Below are 25,824 nucleotides of genomic sequence, written 5' to 3' on the forward strand. Positions count from 1 at the left end.
TTATAGCACAGTAGTTAAGAGCTTTATGTTCCGGCGTTAGCCCATAAAACTTAACTACTGACTTTTTTTTCCGGCTGGAGTCTTGTCGGTAGAGGGTCTATCGCTCACTTCTTCCAAGACTCGAAATACCAGCGTTAGGCAAATCCCATTGAAAAGATAGGATACGCAATTGATGTAAGGGGATCTGCGGTAGCCTCAAGTCGCGGAAAGAAAGTGAGCGGTAGACCCTTTCATGCCTGACTCTAAATACCAGCGTTAGATAAAAAGCAGCGTTAGGACCCCTTAACGCTGCTTTTGACAGCTAACGCAAATCTCTAAATCTAGCCGAATGTTTTTTAAAAAGTAGAACAGGAATCTTATCAGTACTGTATTACAATTTATAAATTACATTTTTTATTTACATCTCATATCCTATCGTCACGATATTACAATTTGTAAACAGACTCAGGAAAAAATACTAGATTACAACTATTTTACAAAAACAGTTTTAAATGTGGTTTTACCTGGCTTTTCCTGAAGAAGCTTTTGCAGACTTTCGAAAGGACTGGTTTGCTGTAGACCTAGTAGATACGGTTCTTGGAGAAGCACGAACAAAGTTGGAAGGAGGTGTTTTAGGGATCTTCTTCACAAGGTGAGTCACCCACTTTTTCTGTTCTTCGTTAGTGCATGCTAACAAAAGCATATCTCTTGCTGAAGTCACATCATAGCTCACTATTAAATTAAAAGTAAAGACAAAAATAAAACATTTAAAATAGGCAGAAAGCCTTATAATCAGGGTGGATAAAAATATTTTTTTAAATTAAATTTAAAATTAGATTTTTTTAATAAGATACTTTTTAAGAAAAAAAAATATCTAAAGATAGTTTTCTAGTTAAAATATCTTATAAACCATTGGCTATTCATCTTAAAATAAGGATTGATTTTTAAATTATGTAGCAGTAGGGCTATATATTTATGGCTGAAATTATTTTTTTTTTGTTGGTATATTAATTTGATTAATCCATTGACAATGCCACCCTGTGTCTACCAGAGGTTTCTGTAAGATTATTTGGGCATGTTTTCTAGCTAGAAGATATCATCACATATTCTTGGTTTTGTAGTTTTCAAAACTGTGAATTTGTTTCTGCAGAGATAGCACGCCTCTTCTACACAGCAAATATGGTTTAAAATAAACATAGAGTTAATAAATAGACATTAAAGGGACACAGACCAAATATGTTTCTATTATGATTCAGATAGAACATACAAATTTCAGATTTACTTCAGCTATCAAATTTGCTTTATCCTCTTGGTGTCTTTTGTTCAAGGAGATCAATGCATGGCTGGGTGCTGCACATCAGGTAAGCCAATGACAAGAGGCATATATATGCAACTACCAATCAGCAGAGCATTGCTGCTAATGAGCCTGCCTATGTATGTGTTTCAACAAAAGAATACAAAGAGAACAAAGTATATTATATAATAGAAGTAAATTGGAAAGTTGTTTAAAATTGCATGTTCTGAATCATGAAATGATAATTTTGATATTACTGTCCTTTAATGTAATTGTTCCCCTGCAAACCTTTGTACACAGAATCAACCCTGAATACAATTTCAAGAAGCTCAATAAATCAGGGTGGATGGATAAATTTTTTTTTATGACAAATCTATCTATAGTTTCTATTTAAGGTGCATTTTAATCCAACGTTTATTCATCCTGAAATAAGTATTAATTTTTAATTATGTAGCACAAGGCTGTATATTCATGGCTCTAATGTTTAATTTTTTGGTAAATTGCTTCCATTAATCTATAAACCATGTCATGCTCTCCCATAGGTTTCTGTAAGATTGTTTTTGGCGTTTTGTTCTGTCTAGAAGATATTGTCACATATTCCCGGTTCTTTAGTAAAATAAACATACCGAGTTAAGAAATAGACCTTAAAGAGACATAAACCCAATTTGCTTTCTTTGATGATTTAGATAGAAGCATACAATTTTCAAATTTATTTCTTTTATCAAATTTACTTAATTCCCTTGATATCCTTTGTTCAAGGAGAGCAATACTTTACTGGGAGCAAGGTGAACACATTGGTTGAGACAATGAAAATCAGCTAGCTCACAGTAGTGCATTGCTTCTGAGCCTACCTATGTATGCTTTTCAATAATGAATACCAAGAGAACAAAGCAAATTAGATAAGAGGAGTAAATTGGAAAGTTGTAGAACATTGCATGTTCTTTCTGAACTAATACATTTTAATTTTGATTTTACTGTCCCTGTAATGCTATTGGGTTCCCTTCAAATCTATGTACACAGAATCAACTCTAAGTTTCAAGAAGCTCAATGAATAGACGATTGTTTAGAGTGGAATAGAACTGCTCAAAAACCTACATGTGAGGAGGGAGGGGCAAACAATAAAAATTAAATATGTTATTGTTCTAGTTAAATAAAGCTATTTAAGTTGATATTATTAAAGGGACAGTCAACACCAGAATTTTTGTTGTTTTAAAAGATAGATAATCTCTTAATTACCAATTCCCCAGTTTTGCATAACCAACACGTTATAATTATACACGTTTTACCTCTGTATAATTACCTTGTATCTAAGCCTCAGCAGACTGCCCCCTTATTTCAGTTCTTTTGACAGACTTGCATTTTAATGATAAATTATAATTTATAGTTGGCGCTCCTAAGAGACAAAATGTTCCTCAAGAGCTGGGACAAAAGTAGAAATAAAATGTGATTTATATATGTATATGTATTAGTTGATTCTATAAGGGACTAATGTATGAGAGTGAGAAGAAGAGCGAGAAAAATGACTTGGTTTTAGATACAATATTTGTGTATGGGTACCTCTGTTGGTTGATAAAAAGACTAATTTTGAAAAGAAATTGTCTTAAAAAACAATAATTATTTATTTTCATAAAAACTATGATAAAGGTGATATATTAACTGGTGGTGATGAATGAAAGATAAAACAACTTATGTTTTTAGTGATAAAATGGTTAATGCGCCACTCCTCTTTATCCTTAGACAGTCTTTGGAGTATTTATGGAAAACAAACGTAGCTCCTCTTTATCCTTAGATAGTCTTTGGAGTTATGTGGATGGTGTATTGCCCTCTTATTTTGGAAACTCTAATTGGATTGAGCTTCTAAAGAGGGGGCTCCTTTTTGGCTATATATTTATCCTTGGTTTGAACTTTCCAACATGTATCTGATATGTAGAAGAAGCTTCAATTTAAAAACAGTTAGTTCATTCAGTTCTACGCGTTTCACCCTCACAAGGGCTTTATCAAGATCTTTATCAAGATACACTTCAATCAGTGCACTGGTAACTGTTAACGGCTGCTCGAATTCAAGTCACGTGAGTAGATAACTCTGACGTATGCAAACTACGTGACTACTTTGTGTACACATTGTATCAACGCATTAATTATCAACTTTGCAAACGCACAGACTTGTATTAATACACCATATATAAGGAGCTCAGAACAATAATCAATTTCCTAGTGCTATCTAATATATTGCATATTTATATCTTAGGCAACATATTAGGGGAGACGTCTCCTCTAAATATATCTTTTATCGAAAAAGTTTCTATTGTTTTATACTTGAGATACTTTTTTAAGACAATTTCTTTTCAAAATTAGTCTTCCTTTTATCAACCAACAGAGGTACCCATACACAAATATTGTATCTAAAACCAAGTATTTTTTCTCGCTCTCATACATTAGTCCCTTATAGAATCAACTAATACATATACATATATAAATCACATTTTATTTCTACTTTTGTCCCAGCTCTTGAGGAACATTTTGTCTCTTAGGAGCGCCAACTATAAATTATAATTTATCGAGATCATATACTTTCTGCATTTGAGGGGCAGATTTTTTTAGTTTGGCTATATAGGGGCACTGTTTATAGCGCTGCTTATATTCATATTTCTAATTTTTTTTTACAGACTTGCATTTTAGCCAATCAGAGCTGTCTCCATGGTAAATTCACGTGCATGAGCTCAATGTTATCTATATGAAACACGTGAACTAATGCCCTCTAGTGGTGAAAAACTATTAAAATGCATTTAGATTAGAGTTTAGAAATTAGCATATAAACCTCCTAGGTTTACCTTTCAACTAAGAACACCAAGAGAACAAAGCAAAATTAGTGATAAAAGTAAATTGGAAAGTTGTTTAAAATTACATGCCCTATAACATGAAAAATTTTTGGGACTTGACTGCTCCTTTAAGGTAATGGTTATTTTTTCCAAAGATAGTTCACCTCCCAATTATTTAATTCATTTCAGTGCTATATCTACGCATTTCTAATGGTACTTAATCAGCATTTTCTGATATAACTGGAAAAATAATCTGAATTATGAGTATTATTCTAAAAATGAAAGTTTTATGTAGAAAACCATGATTTAAATTGATTTAAATTGATTCTTACTGCTTCTTACTGCTAGTGATTTAAATCAAATCCACCATAGAAGATTGTTTGGAGTGGAATAGATCTGCACAAGGGCCTAAGTGTGAGAAGCGGCAAGCAGTGAAAATGAAAGTGAAACCTATAATGATATTGGTTTAGTTAAATAAAACAGAATTTATGCTTACCTGATAAATTTCTTTCTCTTGTGATGTATCGAGTCCACGGATTCATCCATACTTGTGGGATATCCTCCTTCCCTACAGGAAGTGGCAGAGAGAGCACCCACAGCAGAGCTGTCTATATAGCTCCTCCCTTAGCTCCACCCCCAGTCATTCGACCGAAGGCTAGGAAGAAAAAGGAGAAACTATAGGGTGCAGTGGTGACTGAAGTTTTTTAAATAAAAATATACTACCTGTCTTAAATAGACAGGGCGGGCCGTGGACTCGATACATCACAAGAGAAAGAAATTTATTAGGTAAGCATAAATTCTGTTTTCTCTTGTAAGATGTATCAAGTCCACGGATTCATCCATACTTGTGGGATACCAATACCAAAGCTTTAGGACACGGATGAAGGGAGGGACAAGACAGGTTCCTTAAACGGAAGGCACCACTGCTTGTAGAACCTTTCTCCCAAAAATAGCCTCCGAAGAAGCAAAAGAATCAAATTTGGAAAATTTGGAAAAAGTATGAAGCGAAGACCAAGTCGCCGCCTTACAAATCTGTTCAACAGAAGCCTCATTTTTAAAAGCCCATGTGGAAGCCACTGCTCTAGTAGAATGAGCAGCAATTCTTTCAGGAGGCTGCTGGCCAGCAGTCTCATAAGCCATACGGATGATGCTTTGCAGCCAAAAAGAAAGAGTGGTAGCCGTAGCCTTTTGACCTCACCGCTTACCAGAATAGACAACAAACAATGAAGATGTTTGACGGAAATCTTTGGTTGCTTGTAAGTAGAACTTTAAAGCACGAACCACATCAAGATTGTGCAACAGACGTTCCTTCTTTGAAGAAGGATTAGGACACAGCGAAGGAACAACAATTTCCTGATTGATATTCCTATTAGAAACAACCTTAGGAAGGAATCCAGGTTTGGTACGTAAAACCACCTTATCTGCATGGAAAATAAGATAAGGTGAGTCACACTGTAAAGCAAATAACTCAGAAACTCTTCGAGCCGAAGAGATAGCTACTAAAAACAAAACTTTCCAAGATACAAGCTTAATATCTATGGAATGCATAGGTTCAAACGGAACCCCTTGAAGAACTTTAAGAACCAAGTTTAGGCTCCATGGCGGAGCAACAGGTTTAAATACAGGCTTGATCCTGACCAAGGCCTGACTAAACGCTTAAACGTCTGGGACATCTGCCAGACGTTTGTGTAAAAGAATAGACAAAGCAGATATTTGTCCCTTTAAGGAACTAGCTGATAATCCTTTCTCCAATCCTTCTTGGAGAAAAGACAAAATTCTAGGAATCCTAATCTTACTCCATGAGTAACCCTTGGATTCACACCAACAAAGATATTTGCGCCAAATCTTATGATAGATTTTCCTGGTGACAGGCTTTCTAGCCTGAATCAGGGTATCAATAACCGACTCGGAGAAACCATGCTTTGATAGCCTCAGGCGTTCAATCTCCAAGCAGTCAGACGCAGAGAAATAGAATTTGGATGCTTGAACGGACCTTGGATTAGAAGGTCCTGCCTCACTGGCAGAGTCCACGGTGGAACAGATGACATGTCCACCAGGTCTGCATACCAAGTCCTGCGTGGCCACGCAGGTGCTATCAGAATCACCGAAGCTCTCTCCTGCTTGATTCTGGCAACCAGACGTGGGAGGAGAGGAAACGGTGGAAATACATAAGCCAGATTGAAGGACCAGGGCACTGCTAGAGCATCTATCAGTACCGCCTGGGGATCCCGGGACCTGGACCCGTAATGCGGAAGTTTGGCGTTCTGTCCGGACGCCATCAGATCCAATTCTGGTGTGCCCCATAGCTGAGTCAGCTGGGCAAATACCTCCGGATGGAGCTCCCACTCCCCCGGATGAAAAGTCTGACGACTTAGGAAATCCGCCTCCCAGTTCTTCCGCCCATCGGATAATTTTGGTTACCTCCATCATCGCTAGAGAACTCTGTGTTCCTCCTTGATGATTGATATAGGCTACAGTTGTGATGAGCATGCATAGTTGCAGTGGTCTGAGGTGTAGGTGGGCATAAGGAACTATGTCCATTGCCGCTACCATAAGTCCGATTACCTCCATACACAGAGCCACGGATGGCCGAGGAATGGAATGAAGAGCTCGGCAAGTGATTAAAAGTTTTGATTTTCTGACCTCCGTCAGAAATATTTTCATTTCTACCGAGTCTATCAGAGTCCCTAGGAAGGAAACTCTTGTAAGAGGGAAGAGAGAACTCTTTTTTTATGTTCACCTTCCACCCGTGAGATCTCAGAAAAGCCAACACGATGTCCGTGTGAGACTTGGCTAGCTGGAAAGTCGACGCCTGAATTAAGATGTAGTCTAGATAAGGCGCGCCACTGCTATACCCCGCGGTCTTAGAACCGCCAAAAGGGACCCTAGCACCTTTGTGAAAATTCTGGGAGCCATGGCCAACCCGAAGGGAAGGGCCACAAACTGGTAATGCCTGTCCAGAAAGGTGAATCTGAGGAATTGATGATGATCTCTGTGAATAGGGATGTGTAGATACGCATCCTTTAAGTCCACGGTAGTCATATATTGACCCTCCTGGATCAGAGGAAGAATAGTCCGAATAGTCTCCATCTTGAAAGATCGTACTCTGAGGAATTTGTTTAGAATTTTGAGATCCAAGATTGGTCTGAAAGTTCCCTCTTTTTTGGGAACCACAAAAACCTAGCCCTTGTTCCACTCTTGGAACTGGGCGAATCACTCCCATGGTATGTAGGTCTTCTACACAGCGTAAGAACGCCTCTCTCTTTGTCTGGTTTGCAGACAATTGAGAAATGTGAAATATCCCCCAGGCTTCTTGGCCTGTTTACCTTTGTTCCAAGCCTGGTTAGGTCTCCAGACTGAATTGGATTGGACAGAATTCCCCTCTTGCTTTGCTGCAGGGGAAGCTGAAGCAGGACCACCCTTGAAGTTCCCGAAATGTGAGGGTTTTATTCATAACTGTGGCCATGTCTTGTAAAGTAAATGAATTAGACGCACTAGAGGTACTTGGCGTCACTTGTGCGGGCGTTACTGGTTGTGACACTTGGGGAGAGCTAGATGCTAAACCCTCATTTCCTTCTAACATAGAATCATCTATTGCAATATTTTTAAGTGCTAAAATATGCTCTTTATAATTTATAGACATATCAGTGCAAGTGGGACACATTCTAAGAGGGGGTTCCACAATGGCTTCTAAACACATAGAACAAGGATTCTCATTGGTGTCAGACATGTTAAACAGGCTAGTAATGTAACAAGCAAGCTTGGAAAACACTTTAATCAAAGTAAATAACACTTAAACAAAAACGGTACTGTGCCTTTAAGAGAAAAAAAGCTGCACAAACTCTGCAAAACAGTGTAAAAAAGCAGTAAACACAACAACATTTTTACAGTAGCATCATAAAGCCTTAGTAACTTTGCACAACTATGCAAATAAACAATTAACCCCTTAATGTAAAAACCGGATTGAAAAAACTTCAAAACCGGTAAAATAACGTTCAGCACCTTGCCACCTCACTCGATGTTATGGGGCCTAAAAAACACCAAAAAGTGTTTCTTAAACTAGCCATGTGGGTTAATAACCCTTAAACAAGCCACAAAGACCCCTTAAAGTCCCTCAAAAAACGTTTTATTTGTAACTAAACCAAAACGTTTTTTCCTATTAGTGTCACCAGTAACTATGAGCCCTTTATGCAAGCTTGGATTCCTCTTTTACTGAATACAGCTTACCTTTCCCTCATGGGGATATTGCCAGCCTTTTCTAGAAATAACACAGTCTGTCTAGAAAAAAATAGACTGAACATACCTTAATGCAGTTTAGCCTGCAAACTGTTCCCCCTTCTGAAGTTTTCCTGTACTCTTCAGCCCTTGTGAGAACAGCAGTGGATCTTCGTTACAAAATGCTAGATCATCATCCTCCTTGCAGAAATCTTCATCCCTTTTCTGCCAGAGAGTAAATAGTACACACCGGTACCATTTAAAATAACAAACGTTTGCTTGAGAAAATAAAAACTAACATTTTTGTCACCACACTCACTTTGCCCTTCCTAGCAGTTAAGCAGGCAGAGAGAATGACTGGGGGGTGGAGCTAAGGGAGGAGCTATATAGACAGCTCTGCTGTGGGTGCTCTCTCTGCCACTTCCTGTAGGGAAGGAGAATATCCCACAAGTATGGATGAATCCGTGGACTCGATACATCTTACAAGAGAAAACTATTTTTAAGGTAATTTTTTTTCTTCTCTCCTTCAGATAAAGTACAGCTGAAAAAGTTGATCAAATATGAATGATTAACCCATTAACGACCAATGTCATACCCTAACTGGTCGGGCTGCACTATTTCTGCATGCCTCAGCAAATCCATGCTGTTAAAGTTCTGGAAGACCATTGTGAAAGGAGACATACAGGGTACTTAACTGTCGTAATGGGGTTAAATAATGTGGACATTCGACTTCTTAATTGATATACTATATATATATATATATATATATATATATATATATATATATATATATATATATATATATATATATATATATATATATATATATATATATCACTGCATTCAGTTACATGTGTAATAAGTATGGATATACTTTTTTACATGTTAGTTTTTGAAGTTTTTTCACCACATATTTGATACATTTAATATATTTTTATTACAGCTTTTTATCATGTTTTTATACATTTTTATGATTTTTCTTCTTTAAATATTTTTTATAGCTCATGGTTCATTCATTTAAAAATCATATATAATCCAGAGAACTGTTGACAATGACTAATGGAAATTTCTATTGCTTGCAAAAAGAGGTTAATAAGTGTACATGTCTTATAAATGACTGGTTGCCACTATGAGACAAAATACTGCTTGGCCAAGGTTTGCATTGGAGCTTAAAGGGATACTAAACCCAATTTTTTTCTTTCATGATTCAGATAGAGCATGAGATTTTAAGCACCTTTCTAATTTACTCCTATTATAAATTTTTCTTTGTTCTCATGCTATCTTGATTTGAAAAAGCAGTACTGTAAGCTTTAGAGCCAGACCATTTTTTGTTCAGCACATGGGTAGCACTTGCTGATTTGTGGCTAAATGTAGCAAACCAATCAGCAGCTCTACCAAGGTGCTGAACTAAAAAATGGGCCGGCTCCTAACCTTTTATTACTGCTTTTTCAAATCAAGATAACATGAGAACAAAGAAAAATTGATAATAGGAGTAAATTAGAAAGTTGCTTAAAATTGCATGCTCTATCTGAATCATGAAAGAAAAAACGTGGGGTTAGTATCCCTTTAAACATGTAACTTTTGCCCCATGCAGTGTGCTGTACTCATCAGAATAACTATATAGAATCCCTCCAAAGTTTTGCAAGTAGGACTGACAAGTGGAACGTAGAGCTGGGCGGCTTGAGCGGTTAAGTTTAAACTGGTTCTTTTGCAAAAGGCTAATACCAAAATCACAAGATAAGAAAAGCATTACTGTATTTGCATGCGAGTACTCAATATGTTATAATTTTATTTGGACATTAAAGGGGACCGACAAAGGGTTAAAGTTTTAAAGTTGAAAGCTCTACCATATGCTGGATGGACAAAGAGACCATAAAAATGTGTTAAAATCAAGGTGAGTAACTTATTTTTTGTAGACTTCTAAGTGTATCTCCTAGATTGGAATCAATTTGAGGACACAATATTTGGGCATTTATAGAATCATTTAAGTGTGGATGTTATATACAAAACTGAATTTTATAAGGATCCTTACATTTGTAATTTTGTATTTTTTTCATAGTGAATAGACATTTTCTGTAAAAACAAAAACATAAATGATGCTTACCTGATAATTTAATTTCCATCTGTGGGACCACGGCTTCATTCATTACTTGTAGGAATTAAGAACCTGGCCACCAGGAGGAGGCAAAGACACCCCAGCCAAAGGATTAAATACCTCCCCCACTCCCCTCATCCCCCAGTCATTCTGCAAAGGCAACAATGAACAGTAGGAGAAATTTCAGGGTATAAATGGTGCCAGAAGAACAAAAATAAATTTAGGTCCGCCCACCGGAGAAACATGGACTCCCACAGATGGAAATTAAATTATCATCAGGTAAGCATACTTTATGTTTTCCTTCTTAATGGGAGGAGAGTCCACGGCTTCATTCATTACTTGTGGGAAACAAATACCCAAGCTCAAGAGGACACTGAATGAAAAAAATGGGAGGGCAAAAAGGAGGCGGACCCTAAACTGAGGGCACAACAGCCTGCAAAACCTTTCTACCAAAAGCTGCTTCTGCCAAAGCAAATACATCAAATTTGTAAAATTTAGCAAAAAAGCCTTACAAATCTGTTCCATAGAGGCCTCATTCTTAAAGGCCCATGAAGAGGCCACAGCCCTATCTGAGTGAGCTGTAATCCTCTGAGGAGGCTTATGTCCCGCTATCTCATAGGCCAAATGGATAATGCTCCTCAACCAAAAAGATAAGGAAGTGGAAGAGACACAACCATGGGAAGAAATCCCAACCCAGTGCAAAGAACAGCCTTATCGGTGAGAAAAACCAGGTAAGGAGGTTCACATTGCAAGGCCGCCAACTCAAAGACTCTGCATGCCGATGCAATAGCCTGTAGGAATAGAACCTTCCAGGAAAGAAGTTTAATGTCAAGCGAATGCATAGGCTCAAACGGAGCCCTCTGCAAAATCTTAAGTACCAAGTTTAAGCTGCAAGGGGGAGCGGAATTTCTAAAGACAGGCTTGATCCTAGACAGAGCCTGAACAAAGGACTGAATTATCAGGAAGCTCCGCAAGCTTCTTGTGTAATAGTACAGATAAGGCCAAAATCTGTCCTTTTAAGGAACTGGCGGCAAGTCCCTTCTCCAACCCATCTTGGAGGAAGGACAGGATCCTGGATACCCTAACCTTATGCCAGGGATATCCACGTTCCTCACACCAGGACAAGTAGATCCTTTACACCTTATGATAAATGCGACGAGTGACCGGTTTCCTAGCTTGAATGTGAACATCAATCACTCTCTCTGAAAATCCTCTCTTGGCTAGGACTAAGCGTTCAACCTCCATGCAGTCAGCCTCAGAGAATCGAGATTTTGATGTACAAAGGGACCCTGAACCAGCAGATCTCTGCAAAAAGGTAACCTCCATGGAGGAGACGATGACATCCCCACCAGATCCGCAAACCACATCCTCCGCGGCCACGACGGAGCAATCAGAATAGCCGAAGCTTGCTCCTGCTTGATGTGGGCCACTACTAGAGGTAGAAGTGGCAACGGTGGAAATATGTAGACTAGGTTGAACTCCCAAGGCACTGCTAAGGCATCTATCAGCTCTGCTTGGGGATCCCTGGACCGCGACCCGTATCTGGACAGTTGTCCCGGACGGATCCACCAAGAGAGGAATTCCCTCGTTCGGTTGTCCAGAGAGATCTGTTGGGATAGATCTGAGTCGTTCCATTGTCTCAACATGCACAGCTGAAGATGTCTGAGATGGAATCTGGCGAATGGAATTACATCTATGCTGGATACCATGAGCCCAATCACCTATATACACCGGGCCACAAATGGCCTTATGGAGGTCTGAAGGGCAAGACAGCTGGACGCAATCTTGCAACGTCTCTGATCTGTCAGGAATATCTTCATGGATATGGAGTCTATTATCGTACCCAGGAATTCCACTTGTTGCTGGGAACCAGGGAACTCTTTCCTAAGTTTATCTTCCATTCATGAGGTCAAAGGAGAAGAAGAGTAGCCCTCGAATGGTCCTCTGCGAGACTGCAGGACGGAGCCTGGACCAGGATGTTGTCCAGATAAGGTGCCACTGCAATACCTTTGGCTCTCGCCAACGCGAGCAGCGGTCCCAGAACCTTCGTAGAGACTCTTGGGGCAGTTGCCATGCCGAACGGTAGGGCCACAAACTGGAAGTGTTGGTCCAGAAATGCAAATCTTAGAAACCTGAAGTGATCCTTGTGGATTGGCACGTGAAGGTAAGCATCCTTCAAATCTATTGTAGTCATGAACTGTCCCTCTTGAACTAGGGGCAGAATAGACCTGATCGTCTCCATCTTGAACGATGGGACCGACAGAAATTTGTTTAGGCACTTTAGGTCTAGAATCGGGTGAAACATGCCCTCCTTCTTTGGGACCACGAAAAGGTTTGAATTATACCCCGACCTCTTTCTACTAGAGGGACTGGAATGATTACTCCGAGAGAGGAGAGATCCCTTACGCACTCTAGAAAGGCTATAACCCTGGGCAATGACCTCCAGTTACCTTGCCTAATGCAGGCGTTGCATTAGGCAAGGAGGAGAAAAGCTTATACAGTTGGTGCCACATGTTTGGGCACCCGAGCTTTGCCTGCCCCACCAAGGAGCAACCTCCCCTCTGGTCTGGGGTGGGTCAGCCAGTACTAAACCGAGTATCACGGAGAGAGGCAGTGTGGCCCTGGAACTTGAGGACACTGGTACTTGTGGGACAGCAATTGTTTGGGAGCCGGCCTTGGCATACTTGTTTGGGAGGTTGCCTTATGTGACTATCCCTGCGCCCAGGGACGCAGGGTATAAACGCCAGCCAGAACATCCCAGAATGCCCCAAGCTTAAGGCCTTAACTTAAGGCCTTAATTCGTTCCTGTATCTCCTCGAGGGGAGTCTCCATCTCGACCATAGCTGACAGAGCGGCACACCAGTAGGTAGCAGCTCCAGCCACCGCAGCGACCGTTGCTACCGGTTGAAAAATAAACCTCGTGAGTTGAAACATCTTTCTCAACATGGATTCCAATTTTTTATCCATGGGCTCCTTGAACGAAGAACTATCTTCGAGCGGGATAGTTGAGCACTTAGCGAGCGTGGAAATAGCACCATCCACTTTAGGGATGACCCCCCACAGCTCAATCTGCGAGTCCGGAACGGGGAACAGTTTTTTAAAATAAGTAGAGGGGGAAAAGGACGAGCCAAGTGACCCCCCACAGCTCAATCTGCGAGTCCGGAACGGGGAACAGTTTTTTAAAATAAGTAGAGGGGGAAAAGGACGAGCCAAGTTTCTCCAATTAATATTAGCCATCTTAACGGGGACCGGGAAGGTCTGAGGCACCACCCTGTCCTCGTAAACCCTATCTAGCTTAGGGATCGAAGGTTCTTCCAGCAGTTTTGGCTCTGGAACCTCTAACGTAGCAAGCAACTCTTTCAGCAGAAAGCGCAAATGCTCCATCTTAAACTTAAAGTCTGGCTCCTCCGCAGCCAGATCTAGATTCCGACCCAGAAAGAGCGTCTTCTGAAGAGTCTGAGTCAACCTCATCAGCGGATAATCTATCAGAGATATCCAACGGAGTAGATGACCGCTGTTTGTAACTGATCAGCAAAATCTGGCGGCCAAAGGGCCCCCTCCCGCGGGAGGATCAGTAGTGCCCTGGGAAGCTGCATGTGTAATCGGAGATGAATGTAGGGAACGCGCCTCGCGGGACGGAGAACCCTCAGAGGTGGACGGCTCAATTGTACTAAATATATTATTCTTTTTAGATATTGCAATCTTATCAAAGCATGTGGAACATAGTTGAGCAGGCGGATAAACGCAGTTATTAGATTTGGTTAAAGAGGGAGTACCCTCTAACATATCAGAGTCCTCCATAGCTTGCGCCTTTATTGCGGACTATATAAAAATTAAATGGCACCTTTATACACCAATGGCCGGGGCACTCACCACCTTCTATGACATGGACTACAGAGAAAATGCTTTGTCTCCTGCAACCGCCATTCAAGAAGAGGAAGTTAAAGAGGCCACACCCGGTCACATGAAGTGCCATGCAGGACCGACCCTGCACTAAAGAGAAAAACGCGACAAAAAATATTAACCCTTGATTCTATACACATAAAAGGAGACACACTGTGACCCTGTCTTCTTGCGTTATCATATGTGTATAAATGAAACGATCTTACCAGAATCTATGCCGTGGAACAGGAACACAGCCTTTCAAGTGTGACAGGGTTGTAGCATCGCTCCTGACATGGACTTGAGAGCAGAAAGCAGGCAGCGAAACTCGTCAACGCCGATTGCTTATGGAGCTGTTAATCTGAGTCGGGATGGTTTCGCAGAAAGACTCTCCCTGCATCTCCTGACTAACATTCATCTATGCTCTCACTGAGAGGCTGACAGGACTACTTAAAACTCTAGTCCCATTTCGAAGAATACTACCCTCCATAAGAGACTACTCCGAATTTTCCAACATTTCTCTGCCAACCTCCTGTGAAGAAAGGCAAAGAATGACTGGGGGATGAGGGGAGTGGGGGAGGTATTTAAGCCTTTGGCTGGGGTGTCTTTGCCTTCTACTGGTGGCCAGGTTCTTAATTCCCACATTCAATGAATGAAGCCGTGGACTCTCCTCCCATTACGATGGAAAACCATATCAATCAGATATTTGGGATTTGACACTGTTTTTCTATTGGGCACACAGAATTTTAATATTTTGAAATTGGGTAGAAGGACTTCTCATCTTGCTCTTTGAGGCAAGACCACTACCAGTGCCTAGGATAAATCCTTGGTCTGCTAAGATATATTCCCTGGAAGTCCACATGACTTTAAATTTGAATTGGTTCCAAGACAAATTTCTGCCCACTTGATGACACCTGCAGCTTTGTGTAAATCTGCTACAAACATATCAATAATTGATACTGCCACCACTGTTATGCTGATTGAATATGAATATGGGACTGATAAAGAAGGGGGCGACTGCACTGAAACATTTATAGGAATAGAGGACATCTCAGTAAATAACATCATTAGCTGTACCCCAAATGAATGACTCAAATCTTTACAGAAAATGCTTCTTTTCTTTGTCATTTTTTGGTTTATAACCAAAACAGAACATTAAATCCAATTGTGCTGTTTTGTCCAGTACTGGAGACAGCCCAGTTTTTGTCCTGTGAAGGGGGTATTTCACAACCTTGCTGATATACTATCTACTTCACTTCGTCTCACCATCATCTGTGGCTTTGTTAAATTTTAACTTAGAAAAAAGTGGAAGGATGGATTAGAAAGATAAAGGCAGCATTTTTAGTCTCCAAGAGGGTACATTACTAGTTAACCCATCTGTGTAGAGAAGGACTCTGATTCCAGTCCCTGGAATCTACTACAAGTACAGATTTTAAGATACTTTTAAAATGTAATTCTATTATCAAACTTACTTCATTCCTTACCTTTGTAATATCAGAATAAAAAAAATGTACCAGTTAAATGTTTTTGCACATGTCCACTTTAGAGACATGAGTTGCATCCATAAAGCCTCATTTATCTGTTTACGTATGTGCTAGATATCATGTATTGGGCACCTCACACAACTACAGTTGTTTATAGCAGGAGTGCCCATAAAATTAAACTGTGTATAAGACAGGTGAAGTGATGCTCAATTCATTTTGAACATGATCTCGCCCCTCAACAATGTCATGAATGTATATGAATCTAGCGCTGTATAACTGTCTAATGTCATTCTAATTATGAAAAGAAAATAATTTAACTGTTAATATCAAAATTCATTTTTACTGACTAACTTCTTTTTAACACTTGGTTTAGTAAATAATTTTTATTAGATTGCCTCCTCTTGCTTTTACATACTCTCAGCTCTTGTCTGTCTGATTCTGTATTTCTGATAAGCAAATGTTATCCCAATAGTAACGACTTCCTCTCTAGAGAATACTGGCTTTTATTTTCTAAATGTATAAGCATACTTGATACATTTTTTTATTTATGTTTCAGGTCTCCCCATCACTTAATAGATTTTACTCTGATTAGCAGTTAATATTTTGGATGGGTTATAAACGTATTTGAAATATTTTGCCCTTCTTGAGGGCAGTTCTCTTTTTAACCAATTTCAATACCTCTCTCATTTTAAATGTAAATAAAAGCTGGTGTACCAAGACCAATGTCTCTTCAACAAGACCTAGGATAATTAGACTGAATATGGTGTAGTCTATTTCCTTCCCTTTTTACTTAAAACTAGTCCATTATATCCGCCATACACTTTATATTTCAGATTATTTTTTAATTTGTTCCCTCTGTTCAGCAGAGTGACCTTTGCATTTATATAAGTTCAGATTTGTCCACAACTTTTTTCTCTTAACACCCACTGAGCTTCCAACACCATTTTTGTTTGCTTAACAGAAAAATATAAAGTATCAACCTAAAAAAGAAAATTCTGAAATTCTCAATAATAGAAAATTACTATAAAAAATATGAATAGAATTCTGTTTGAACTGACCTTTGCAGGGTGCTATTAACTCTTCTTTTTTATCAAGATGATCTTTATGGCACTTGACATGGCACTTCCTGCATTCCAAGGCTGGTGGTGGCTTAAAAACATGCCACAGTGGTTTGGAGCAGGCTTCACAATTTGCTGGAAAGTGGTAAAGTGTTGGAATGAACTCATGGCCCTTGTGACTAAGAAAATTTGTTTTCTCAACTGGCTGTATAGGATCTAATTCTGGGTCTTTTCTACATTCTCCCTCATTGGCATAAAGTATCTAGTAAACAGAAAGAAGAAACAAAGAAAAAGTGACAGTGATAAATACAAAAGGCACGTATAATCTAATTTACTTCTTTTCTTAAAGGGACAGTCTAGTATAAATTAAACTTTCATTATTCAGATAGGACTTTTAATTTTAAGCAACTTTCCAATTTACTTTTATCATCAAATTTGCTTTTTTCTCTTGGTATTCTTAGTTTAAACTAAACATAGGTAGGCTCATATGCTAATTTCTAAGCCTTTGAGGGCGGCCTCTTATCACAGGCTTTTAAAATCTCTTTTCAACACAAAGAGATAGAAAGTACACGTGGGCCATATAGATAACACTGTGTTCAGGCACAGAAAGTTATTTAAGATTTAGCACAAAACAATGCTAAATATAAGACAATAGATAATAAACAGTCACAGTCATGTGATCAGGGGGCTGGAATAAGGTTCCTAGATACAAGGTAATCACAGAGGTAAAAAGTATATTAATATAACTGTGTTGGTTATGCAAAACCGGGGAATGGGTAATAAAGGGATTATCTATCTTTTAAAACAATAACAATTCTATGGTAGACTGTCCCTTTAAGGAAAATGGTTATTTTTCATAACAATGGAGAAGATATTGACAAATTCCATACTGGTTAAATTGACATAAATAATCCAATTGAGCGCAATACTTTAAAACGGCATATACATTTAATATGATGGTGAGAGTCTGTGAGCCATCACATGTGGAATTAAACTCCATTCCACTAAAAGGAGGTAAAAACAACCAACATACCTGAGTTTTTAATCCCTCCAACTCCCCTGTGCAACTCCAGTGCTACAGAATTTTGTGGCACTATATAAATAAATGTAGCCATACATATGGCCAAAAGAAAGGAGTAAGACAGAGAAGCAGGAAAATTAAAACAGGGCAAGCGAAGTGGTGAGCTCTCACCATTATGAAAGAAATGAATTTATAAGGCAAGCATAATTTATTTTTACTTTCATAAGATGGTGAGAGTCAACGAATCATCACATTTGGGATCCTATAACCAAGCAGTGAGGTCCATTAGACCACCATGAAATAGGGCTGGAAAACTATTAAGGCAGGTATGTTACTGAACATGTACAGTGGCCCGCAGAACGTTTCTACCAAAAGCAGCCTAATTAATGTGATACAATTTAGTAAAAGCATGTAAGGAAGATGGAGCAGCTACTTAAAGTGAATGTAAATTTTGATGCTAAAGTGCCCGGTTTTTAAAAATTCGATTAAAAACAGGGGCACTTTAATTCATCAAAATGTACATTTCACTCATGTTGTGAAAAAATACTTACCTTTTAAACTTGACAGCTGCTTAAGCTTCCCCCGGTAGTCGCAAGCCATTTCTGACGTCAGAAATGATGGATCGGTCATCCTCCAATCACGGCTTCCCCCCACCCGGGGGAATCAGTGTCTGATTCAACTCCGTGATTGGAGGAAGCCAAATTCCTCATTTTAGACCCAGGAAGAGGCTTTGCGACGGGTCGGAGGAAGCTGGAGCGGCTGTCAAAATTAAAAGGTAATTATTTTTTCACAACACGAGTGAAATGTAAATTTTGATGAATTAAAGTGCCCCTGTTTTTAATAGAATTTTTAAAAACCGGGCACTTTAGCATCAAAATTTACATTCACTTTAACAAATTTGCTCAATAAAAGCTTAATTCCTTAAAGGGACAGTCTACACCAGAATTTTTATTGTTTTAAAAGATAGATAATCCCTTTATTACCCATTTCCCAGTTTTGCATAACCAACACAGTTATAATAATATACTTTTAACCTCTGTGATTATCTTGTATCTAAGCCTCTGCAAACTGCCCCTTTTTTCAGTTCTTTTGACAGACTTGCAGTCCAGCCAATCAGTGCCTGCTCCCAGATAACTTCTCGTGCACGTGCACAGTGTTATCTATATAAAATATGTGAACTAACACCCTCTAGTGGTGAAAAACTGTTAAAATGCAATCTGAAAGAGGTGGGCTTCAAGATCTAAGAAATTAGCATATCAACCTCCTAGGTTAAGCTTTCAACTAGAGAACAAAGCAAAATTGGTGATAAAAGTACATTGGAAAATTGTTTAAAATTACATGCTCTATCTGAATCATGAAAGTTTATTTTGGCCTAGACTGTCCCTTTAAGATTAAAGATGTGGCAACTGCTCTAGAGGAATGAACAGTATTGCGCTCAGGTAGAGTCAAGGCCTTAAACCAAGATGCTAAGGTGCCATAGCTTTCTGACCCTTGTGAGGTCCAGAGAAATTAATAAAACAAAGAAGAGGAATTTCTCAAATCCTCTGTAACTTTAAGGTAAAAATGTAAAGCTCTTACAACCTCTAGGTTGATGGAACCACAATTTCCTGAATAATGTTATCTGAAGATACTAACTTAGTACAAAAAAAAAAGTATTTGGTTCTAAGAAATGCCTTATGATGAAATTACAAAATGTATGCTTACCTGATAAATACATTTCTTTTATGATGGTGAGAGCCCAAGTAGTAGCAACTGCTTTAGTGGAATGAGTTTTCCCTGTGACCAAATAAGCCTTGTAAATTAAAGCATTAAGCCAAGTTGCTAAAATAACAGCCATAGTTTTCTGACCTTTGCAAGGCCCAGAAAAATGAAGACAAAGAGAAGAAGAAAGTCAAATATTTTGTGGCTTCCACATAATATTGGAGAGCACTTAGAATATCCAAATTGAGGAGAAGATTCACGTTAGAATTCTTAGGAGGACAGAAAGAAGGAACCACAATTTCCAGATTTATAGAATCTGAAGATACTACCATAAGAAAAAAATAATAGCTGGTGCGAAGAACATCTTATCCTGTTGAAAAATCAGGAAAGGAGGTTTGCATGACAAAGATGAAAGCTCTGAAACCTTTCTAACAAAAGAAATAGCTAAAAGAAAAATAACTTTCCAGGATAAAAGCTGAAGGTCTAAACCATACATAGACTCTAAAGGAGGAGTTTCAGGATCCCTCTAAACCAGATTAAGATTCGTAGGAGGAAAATCTGGTTGAATAACTTTTTTTTTTTATATAATATAGAAGTGGTTTAATTATAATCAGTGGCTGAACAAAGGCCTGAAAGTCAGTAATATTAGAAATTTTCTTTTTAAACAAGACAGAAAAAGCTGAAATCTGACCGTTCAGAGAACTGGCTGATAAACCTTTATCTAGGACTTACTGGAAGAACTTGAGAACTCTAGGAATTCTAAAAATTCCAACAACAACCTTTGCGAGAACACCATGCAAAAAAAGATTTACAGACCTTATGATATGGTAACAGGGTTCAAAGTCTGAACTAAGGTATCAATAACCTTGCCAGAAAAAAACACTCTGCATTTTACCGCATGACAATTAAACTCCTAATTCAGTCTCAGTTTAATATTTTGATAAAAGATAGGGGTTTGCGAGAAGAAGATCCTTAGAGGAAGCCTCCAAGGTAGGCACAAGGACATCTGATTCAGATTGACAAACGGAATCCTCCGAGGCCATGATGGAGCAATCTGAGTTGCTGAGGCTTATTCCTGCTTGATTTTGGCTATCACTCTGCAACACAAATGGAGGAAAAATGTAAATCATGTTGAATGAGCAGGGAACCACTAAAGCATCTATCAAATTTGCACAAGGATCCAGAGACCTGGTACAATACTGAGGCAGTTTGTGATTCAAATGAGAGGCCATGATATCTATCTCTGGAATACCCCAACATCTCACAATTTGGTTGAAAACTTCCTGATTCAGAGACTATTCCCCTGAGTGAAGAGACTTGCAACTGAGGAAGTCTGCCTACCAATTGTTCACACTTGGAATGTGGATGGCAGAAATCATGCAATGATGGCGTTCTGCCTAACTGATGCGGAACACATCTGTCATCGCTAAGAACCTGCAAGTTCCACCATGACAATTGACATAAGCCACTGCTGCAACACACTCTGACTGAAATCTAAGAAAAGATTTGTGTCTGAGGTCAGGGCATCTCTGGAGAACCCTGAAGATTGCATGGAGTTCCAAAGTATTTATAGGCAACCTAACCAAAATCCCAGCGCTCTCAGAGATCCCCTAGACTTCACCACCAATCTTAAAGGCTGGCATCGGTGGAGATTACTATCCCACAATGGTTGAAGAAAGGAGGCTCCCTGAACCAAGGACTAGTATGTCTGCCACAAAGTAAAGGACTTTCTTGTACTGTGATCTAACAGAATCCTCTGAGACAGATACCTCCCCCACTCCCCTCATCCCCAGTCATTCTGCCAAGGGAACAAGGAACAGTAAGAGAAATATCAGGGTATAAATGGTGCAGAAGAATAACATTAAAATTAGGTCCACCAGGGGGGCGTGTCTGAACAGCGGCTAAGATGGCTGCTTTTCTTCAAGGCTAATGACAGGAGCTGGGGAATCCGCTATTTTCCGCTCCTTGGATCTGTTTTCTAAGTGTAACAACTATATTCTGGGAAGCTTAACAATTGTGGAGCAATTTGATATACTTTTCATGACGAAACTTAGCCTGTAAGACCTTAATAGATGATGTGCGTAGTGGAGGCTAACTAACGGCCTAGGCCTTCATTGCGCCCTCCCCATTTTCCTGCAGTACCAGGAGGAACAGCAATATCAGCTGTATTCTTTTAACCTGCTTTCATCTTCGAGTGATCGCAGCTTATTCTGATCTACGTATGACTATCATGGAACACTCTAAACGCATTATGGACACCATATCCTTTAAACTGCAGACCTTATTTACTAAATATGAAGCAGAGATACTTCAGAGTATTAGGGCCTACTCAGGGGGACATAAGCCGGAAGACGTACAGGAAAGAGAGCTCCCGCAATATCCCATACAGTCAGAGTCGCATTTGTAGCAGCAGCACCATACTACTAATGCTGGGTCACTACCTTGGCCTAACTCTGCTTCTATCCCATTCCAAGCTTCAGCTAAGCCATCTCAGCTCCCGGTGCATTCCACGGAGGAAGCGGTCGACCCTCGTGAGCGGAGCTTAAATGCTTTATGGGACCGGAGAGATTACACAGAGATCATATACAGCGGAAGCTATGGCTCTCTACCCCAGCTTAATGTGAAGTGGCACGCAGATGGGGACTACATGATCGGGAGCAAGCAGTTCCCAACCAGAGTTGGAGTATTTGGAAGTGACTTCTGCGCTTCCCCCCTCTCTTGGCGGCAGCACACTACATTATTTGAACATAAGATGAGGAGAGTGGGTGTGGGGTAAGTCCGCAAATTTTATTTGCCCAGGAAAGCTCCTAGAAATCATTCTACGGGGACTTTTCAATATACCGCTTTGCAATATGGAACTGCTTATGACGACTTGATGGTCTGAAGCCTGAAGTCCACAGCTGTGTTCAAAGCTCTAAAGTCTCAGAACTTTTCTATCTCCATTTAGCATTTTAGCCAAACGTTTGTTATAACCTAAGTAGCTTGCTTTGTCCTGCCTAGAGAAGTGCTGTTACATTCATGTCAGAAAAGTCATTTTGCATCAGCTCATTTGGATTCTACATATTAGACTGTTTATTTAAGATAGCATTATTACTTGCCCATAAGTAAAGATCACTAGTTTTGTTCCATTTGTGTTCTATACACTTATTATCTCATTGACATGCACTGTTCAGTAACTTCTGCCTACATTGGCATAACTTAATTGGTAGTCTAAACTGAGCTAATAAGTTCTATTAGTGTTGCTCCCATATTTGGATTGTATATATCTGCAGAGTCCAAACGGCCCATAGCTTTGTAACAAGCACATTAGCCAGAGCAGAAATGCCTCTGTCTGCAATAGATATGTTTGCTCTGTAGTATCTAAAATAGAGGAGTGATGGTGGCTAAACAGAGTTGAAATGCAGGGTTCGATTTCCTTTCTATTCTTATTTCTGTTATTAGATGGTAGTACAGACTCTTTCATTGTTCATAATTACATTATGTGGTCAGCTAGATCAGTCAGCAAAGTTGATCTTTGTTTGGTATGAGTATTCCCAACCTTAAATCCTTCATATATGTGTTTTTTCTTTTGTTTTGCCTTCTGCTGCTTACTTCATAGGTTGTCAGGGGTCCAAGAGTGGCCCAATTTGTAACAGATGGAAGGTATATGCAACAGGGACAAAATCTGAGGTTTTATACTGTATATATTTCAAAGTTAGAATTCTGACCATACTTATATAATTTTATTTTGGGAATGTTCTATGCAACGTAATTACCAACTGGGATGTGTTCATAGATACTGTATATGTTTTTCCATGTTATTATGTTTTATTTATAATGTATCATTTGTGTATTGGCGATATGTTTTATCACTCAGATGCGACTGTTTAGACATATGCTTATGTCAATAATTACATTGCAACCTTCCTAATGTTTATATACTGTATTACCTCAATAAAAAATTGTTTAAAAAAAAAAAAAAATTAGGTCCACCCACCGGCGCATACAGGTGTGAGCAGTGGACACTCCTCCCACAGATGGAAATTAAATTATCAGGTAAGCATAATTTATGTTTTCCATCTTAATGGGAAGAGAGTCCACTGCTTCATTCATTACTTGTGGGAACAAATACCCAAGCTCTAGAGGACACTGAATGAACAAAAAACTGGAGGGTAAAAGGAGGCGGAACCCTATACTGAGGGCACCACAGCCTGCAGAATCTTTCTCCCAAACACAGCTTCTGCCAAAGCAAAAACATAAAATTTGTAAAAGTATGTAAGGAGGACCAAGTAGCCGCCTTACAAATCTGCTCCACAGAGGCCTCCATCTTAAAGGCCCAAGAAGAGGCCACAGCTCTAGCTGAGTGAGCCGTAGTCCTCTGAGGAGGCTTATTTCCCACTGTCTCATAGGCCAAACGGATAATGCTCCTGAACCAAAAAGACAGAGAAGTGGAAGAGGCCTTCTACCCCCTACGCTTCCCTGAATACACCACAAATAAGGACGAAGTCTGTCTGAAATCTTTCGTGGCCTGAAGTTAAAAGTTCAAGGCTCGAACCACATCCAAGTTATGCAGTAATCTTTCCTTAGACGAAGAAGGGTTAGGGACACAAGGAAGGAACTACTATCTCCCGATTGATGTTACGATTTGACATCACCTTGGGAAGAAATCCCAACCCAGTGTGAAGCACAGCCTCATCAGTGTGAAAAACCAGGTAAGGGGGCTCAGATTGCAAGGCGGCTAACTCAGAGACCCTGCGAGCTGATGCAATAGCCAGAAGAAATAGAATCTTCCAGGAAAGAATCTTAATGTCAAGCGCATGCATAGGCTCAAACGGAGCAAAACCTTAATAACCAAGTTTAAACTCCAATGAGGAGAAAAATTCCTAAAGACAGGTCTGATCCTAGACAGAGCCTGAAAAAAGGACTGAATATCAGGAAGCTCCACTAGCTTCTTGTGTAACAGCACCGACAACGCCGAAATCTGTCCGCTTAAGGAACTGGCGGCAAGACCCTTATCCAGTCCATCCTGGAGATAGGCCCGAATCCTGTATACCCTAACCTAGTGCCAGGGATATCCACGTTCCTCGCACCAGGATAAGTAGGTCATCCACACCTTATGATAGATGCAACGCATGACCGGTTTCCTGGCCTGGATGAGAGTATCAATTACTCTCTCAGAAAAACCTCTCTTAGCCAAGACTAGATGTTCAATCTCCACGCCGTCAGCCTCAAAGAATTGAGATTTTGGTGCAGGAAGGGACCCTGAACCAGCAGATCTCTGTGCCAGGGTAACCTCCATGGAGGAGGCGATGACATCCCCACCAGATCCGCAAACCACGTCCTCCGTGGCCACAACAGAGCAATCAGAATGGTCGAAGCTTTCTCCTGTTTGATGTGGGCCACCACTCGAGGAAGAAGTGGCTCTGCCTGTAGATCCCTGGACTGCGACCCGTATCTGGGTAGCTTGAAGTTGAGTCTTGACGCCATGAGGTCTATCTCCGGCATCCCCCATCTGTTGCAGATCTCCGCAAACACCTCGGAATGGAGAGACCATTCCCCCAAGATGAAACAACTGTCGGCTGAGAAAGTCCGCTTCCCAGTTGTCCACACCCGCAATGTGAATCGCCGAGAGCGAACAATTGTGAGTCTCTGCCCATTCCATAATCCGAGATACTTCCCTCATGGCTAGAGAGCTTCTCGTTTCCCCCTGATGGTTTATGTAAGCCACCGAGGTAATGTTGTCCGAATGGAATCTGATGAATCGGGAAGACCCCAGGTATGGCCAAGCCCTCAGAGCGTTGAATGTCGCTCGAAGTTCCAGAATATTTATTGGTAGAGTCGACTCCTCTCGAGTCCACCTGCCCTGTGCCCTTCTAGCACCCCAGACAGCTCCCCATCCTGATAGACTTGATGTCCCCTGGGCCAGCTGACCCGGACAGATCCACCAAGAGAGGGATTCCCTCACTCGATTGTCCAGAGATATCTGTTGGGATAGATCTGAGTGATCGCCATTCCATTGTCTTAACATGCATAACTGAAGAGGTCTGAGATGAAACCTGGCAAATGGAATGACATCTATGCTGGATACCATGAGCCCAATCACCTCCATACACCTGGCCACAGATGGCCTTGAGGAGGTCTGAAGGGCAAGACAGCTGGACCCAATCTTGGAACATCTCTAATCTATCAAGAATATCTTCATAGATATGGAATCTATTATCGTACCCAGGAACTCCACCCTGTTGCTGGGAACCAGAGAACTATTTCCTTTGTTTATCTTCCATTCATGGGATCGAA

At 40.0% G+C, this 25,824-nt stretch overlaps 1 protein-coding gene across 1 annotated transcript in view; it reads right to left on the reverse strand.

Annotated features, from left to right (window-relative positions):
* The window catches only part of ROCK1 (Rho associated coiled-coil containing protein kinase 1), a 1,092,122-nt gene that overhangs the window by 19,394 nt on the left and 1,046,904 nt on the right, over window positions 1-25,824 (reverse strand). The window contains exons 31-32 of the mRNA XM_053714968.1: window positions 16,827-17,088; window positions 504-711 (exon numbers count right to left, since the gene is read on the reverse strand). Of these exons, the coding sequence (XP_053570943.1) occupies window positions 504-711; window positions 16,827-17,088 (470 nt within the window). The remainder of the gene's footprint in view (window positions 1-503; window positions 712-16,826; window positions 17,089-25,824) is intronic.

This window comes from Bombina bombina, chromosome 5 (assembly GCF_027579735.1).
Source record: "Bombina bombina isolate aBomBom1 chromosome 5, aBomBom1.pri, whole genome shotgun sequence".
Classification (NCBI taxonomy): Eukaryota; Metazoa; Chordata; class Amphibia; order Anura; family Bombinatoridae; genus Bombina; species Bombina bombina.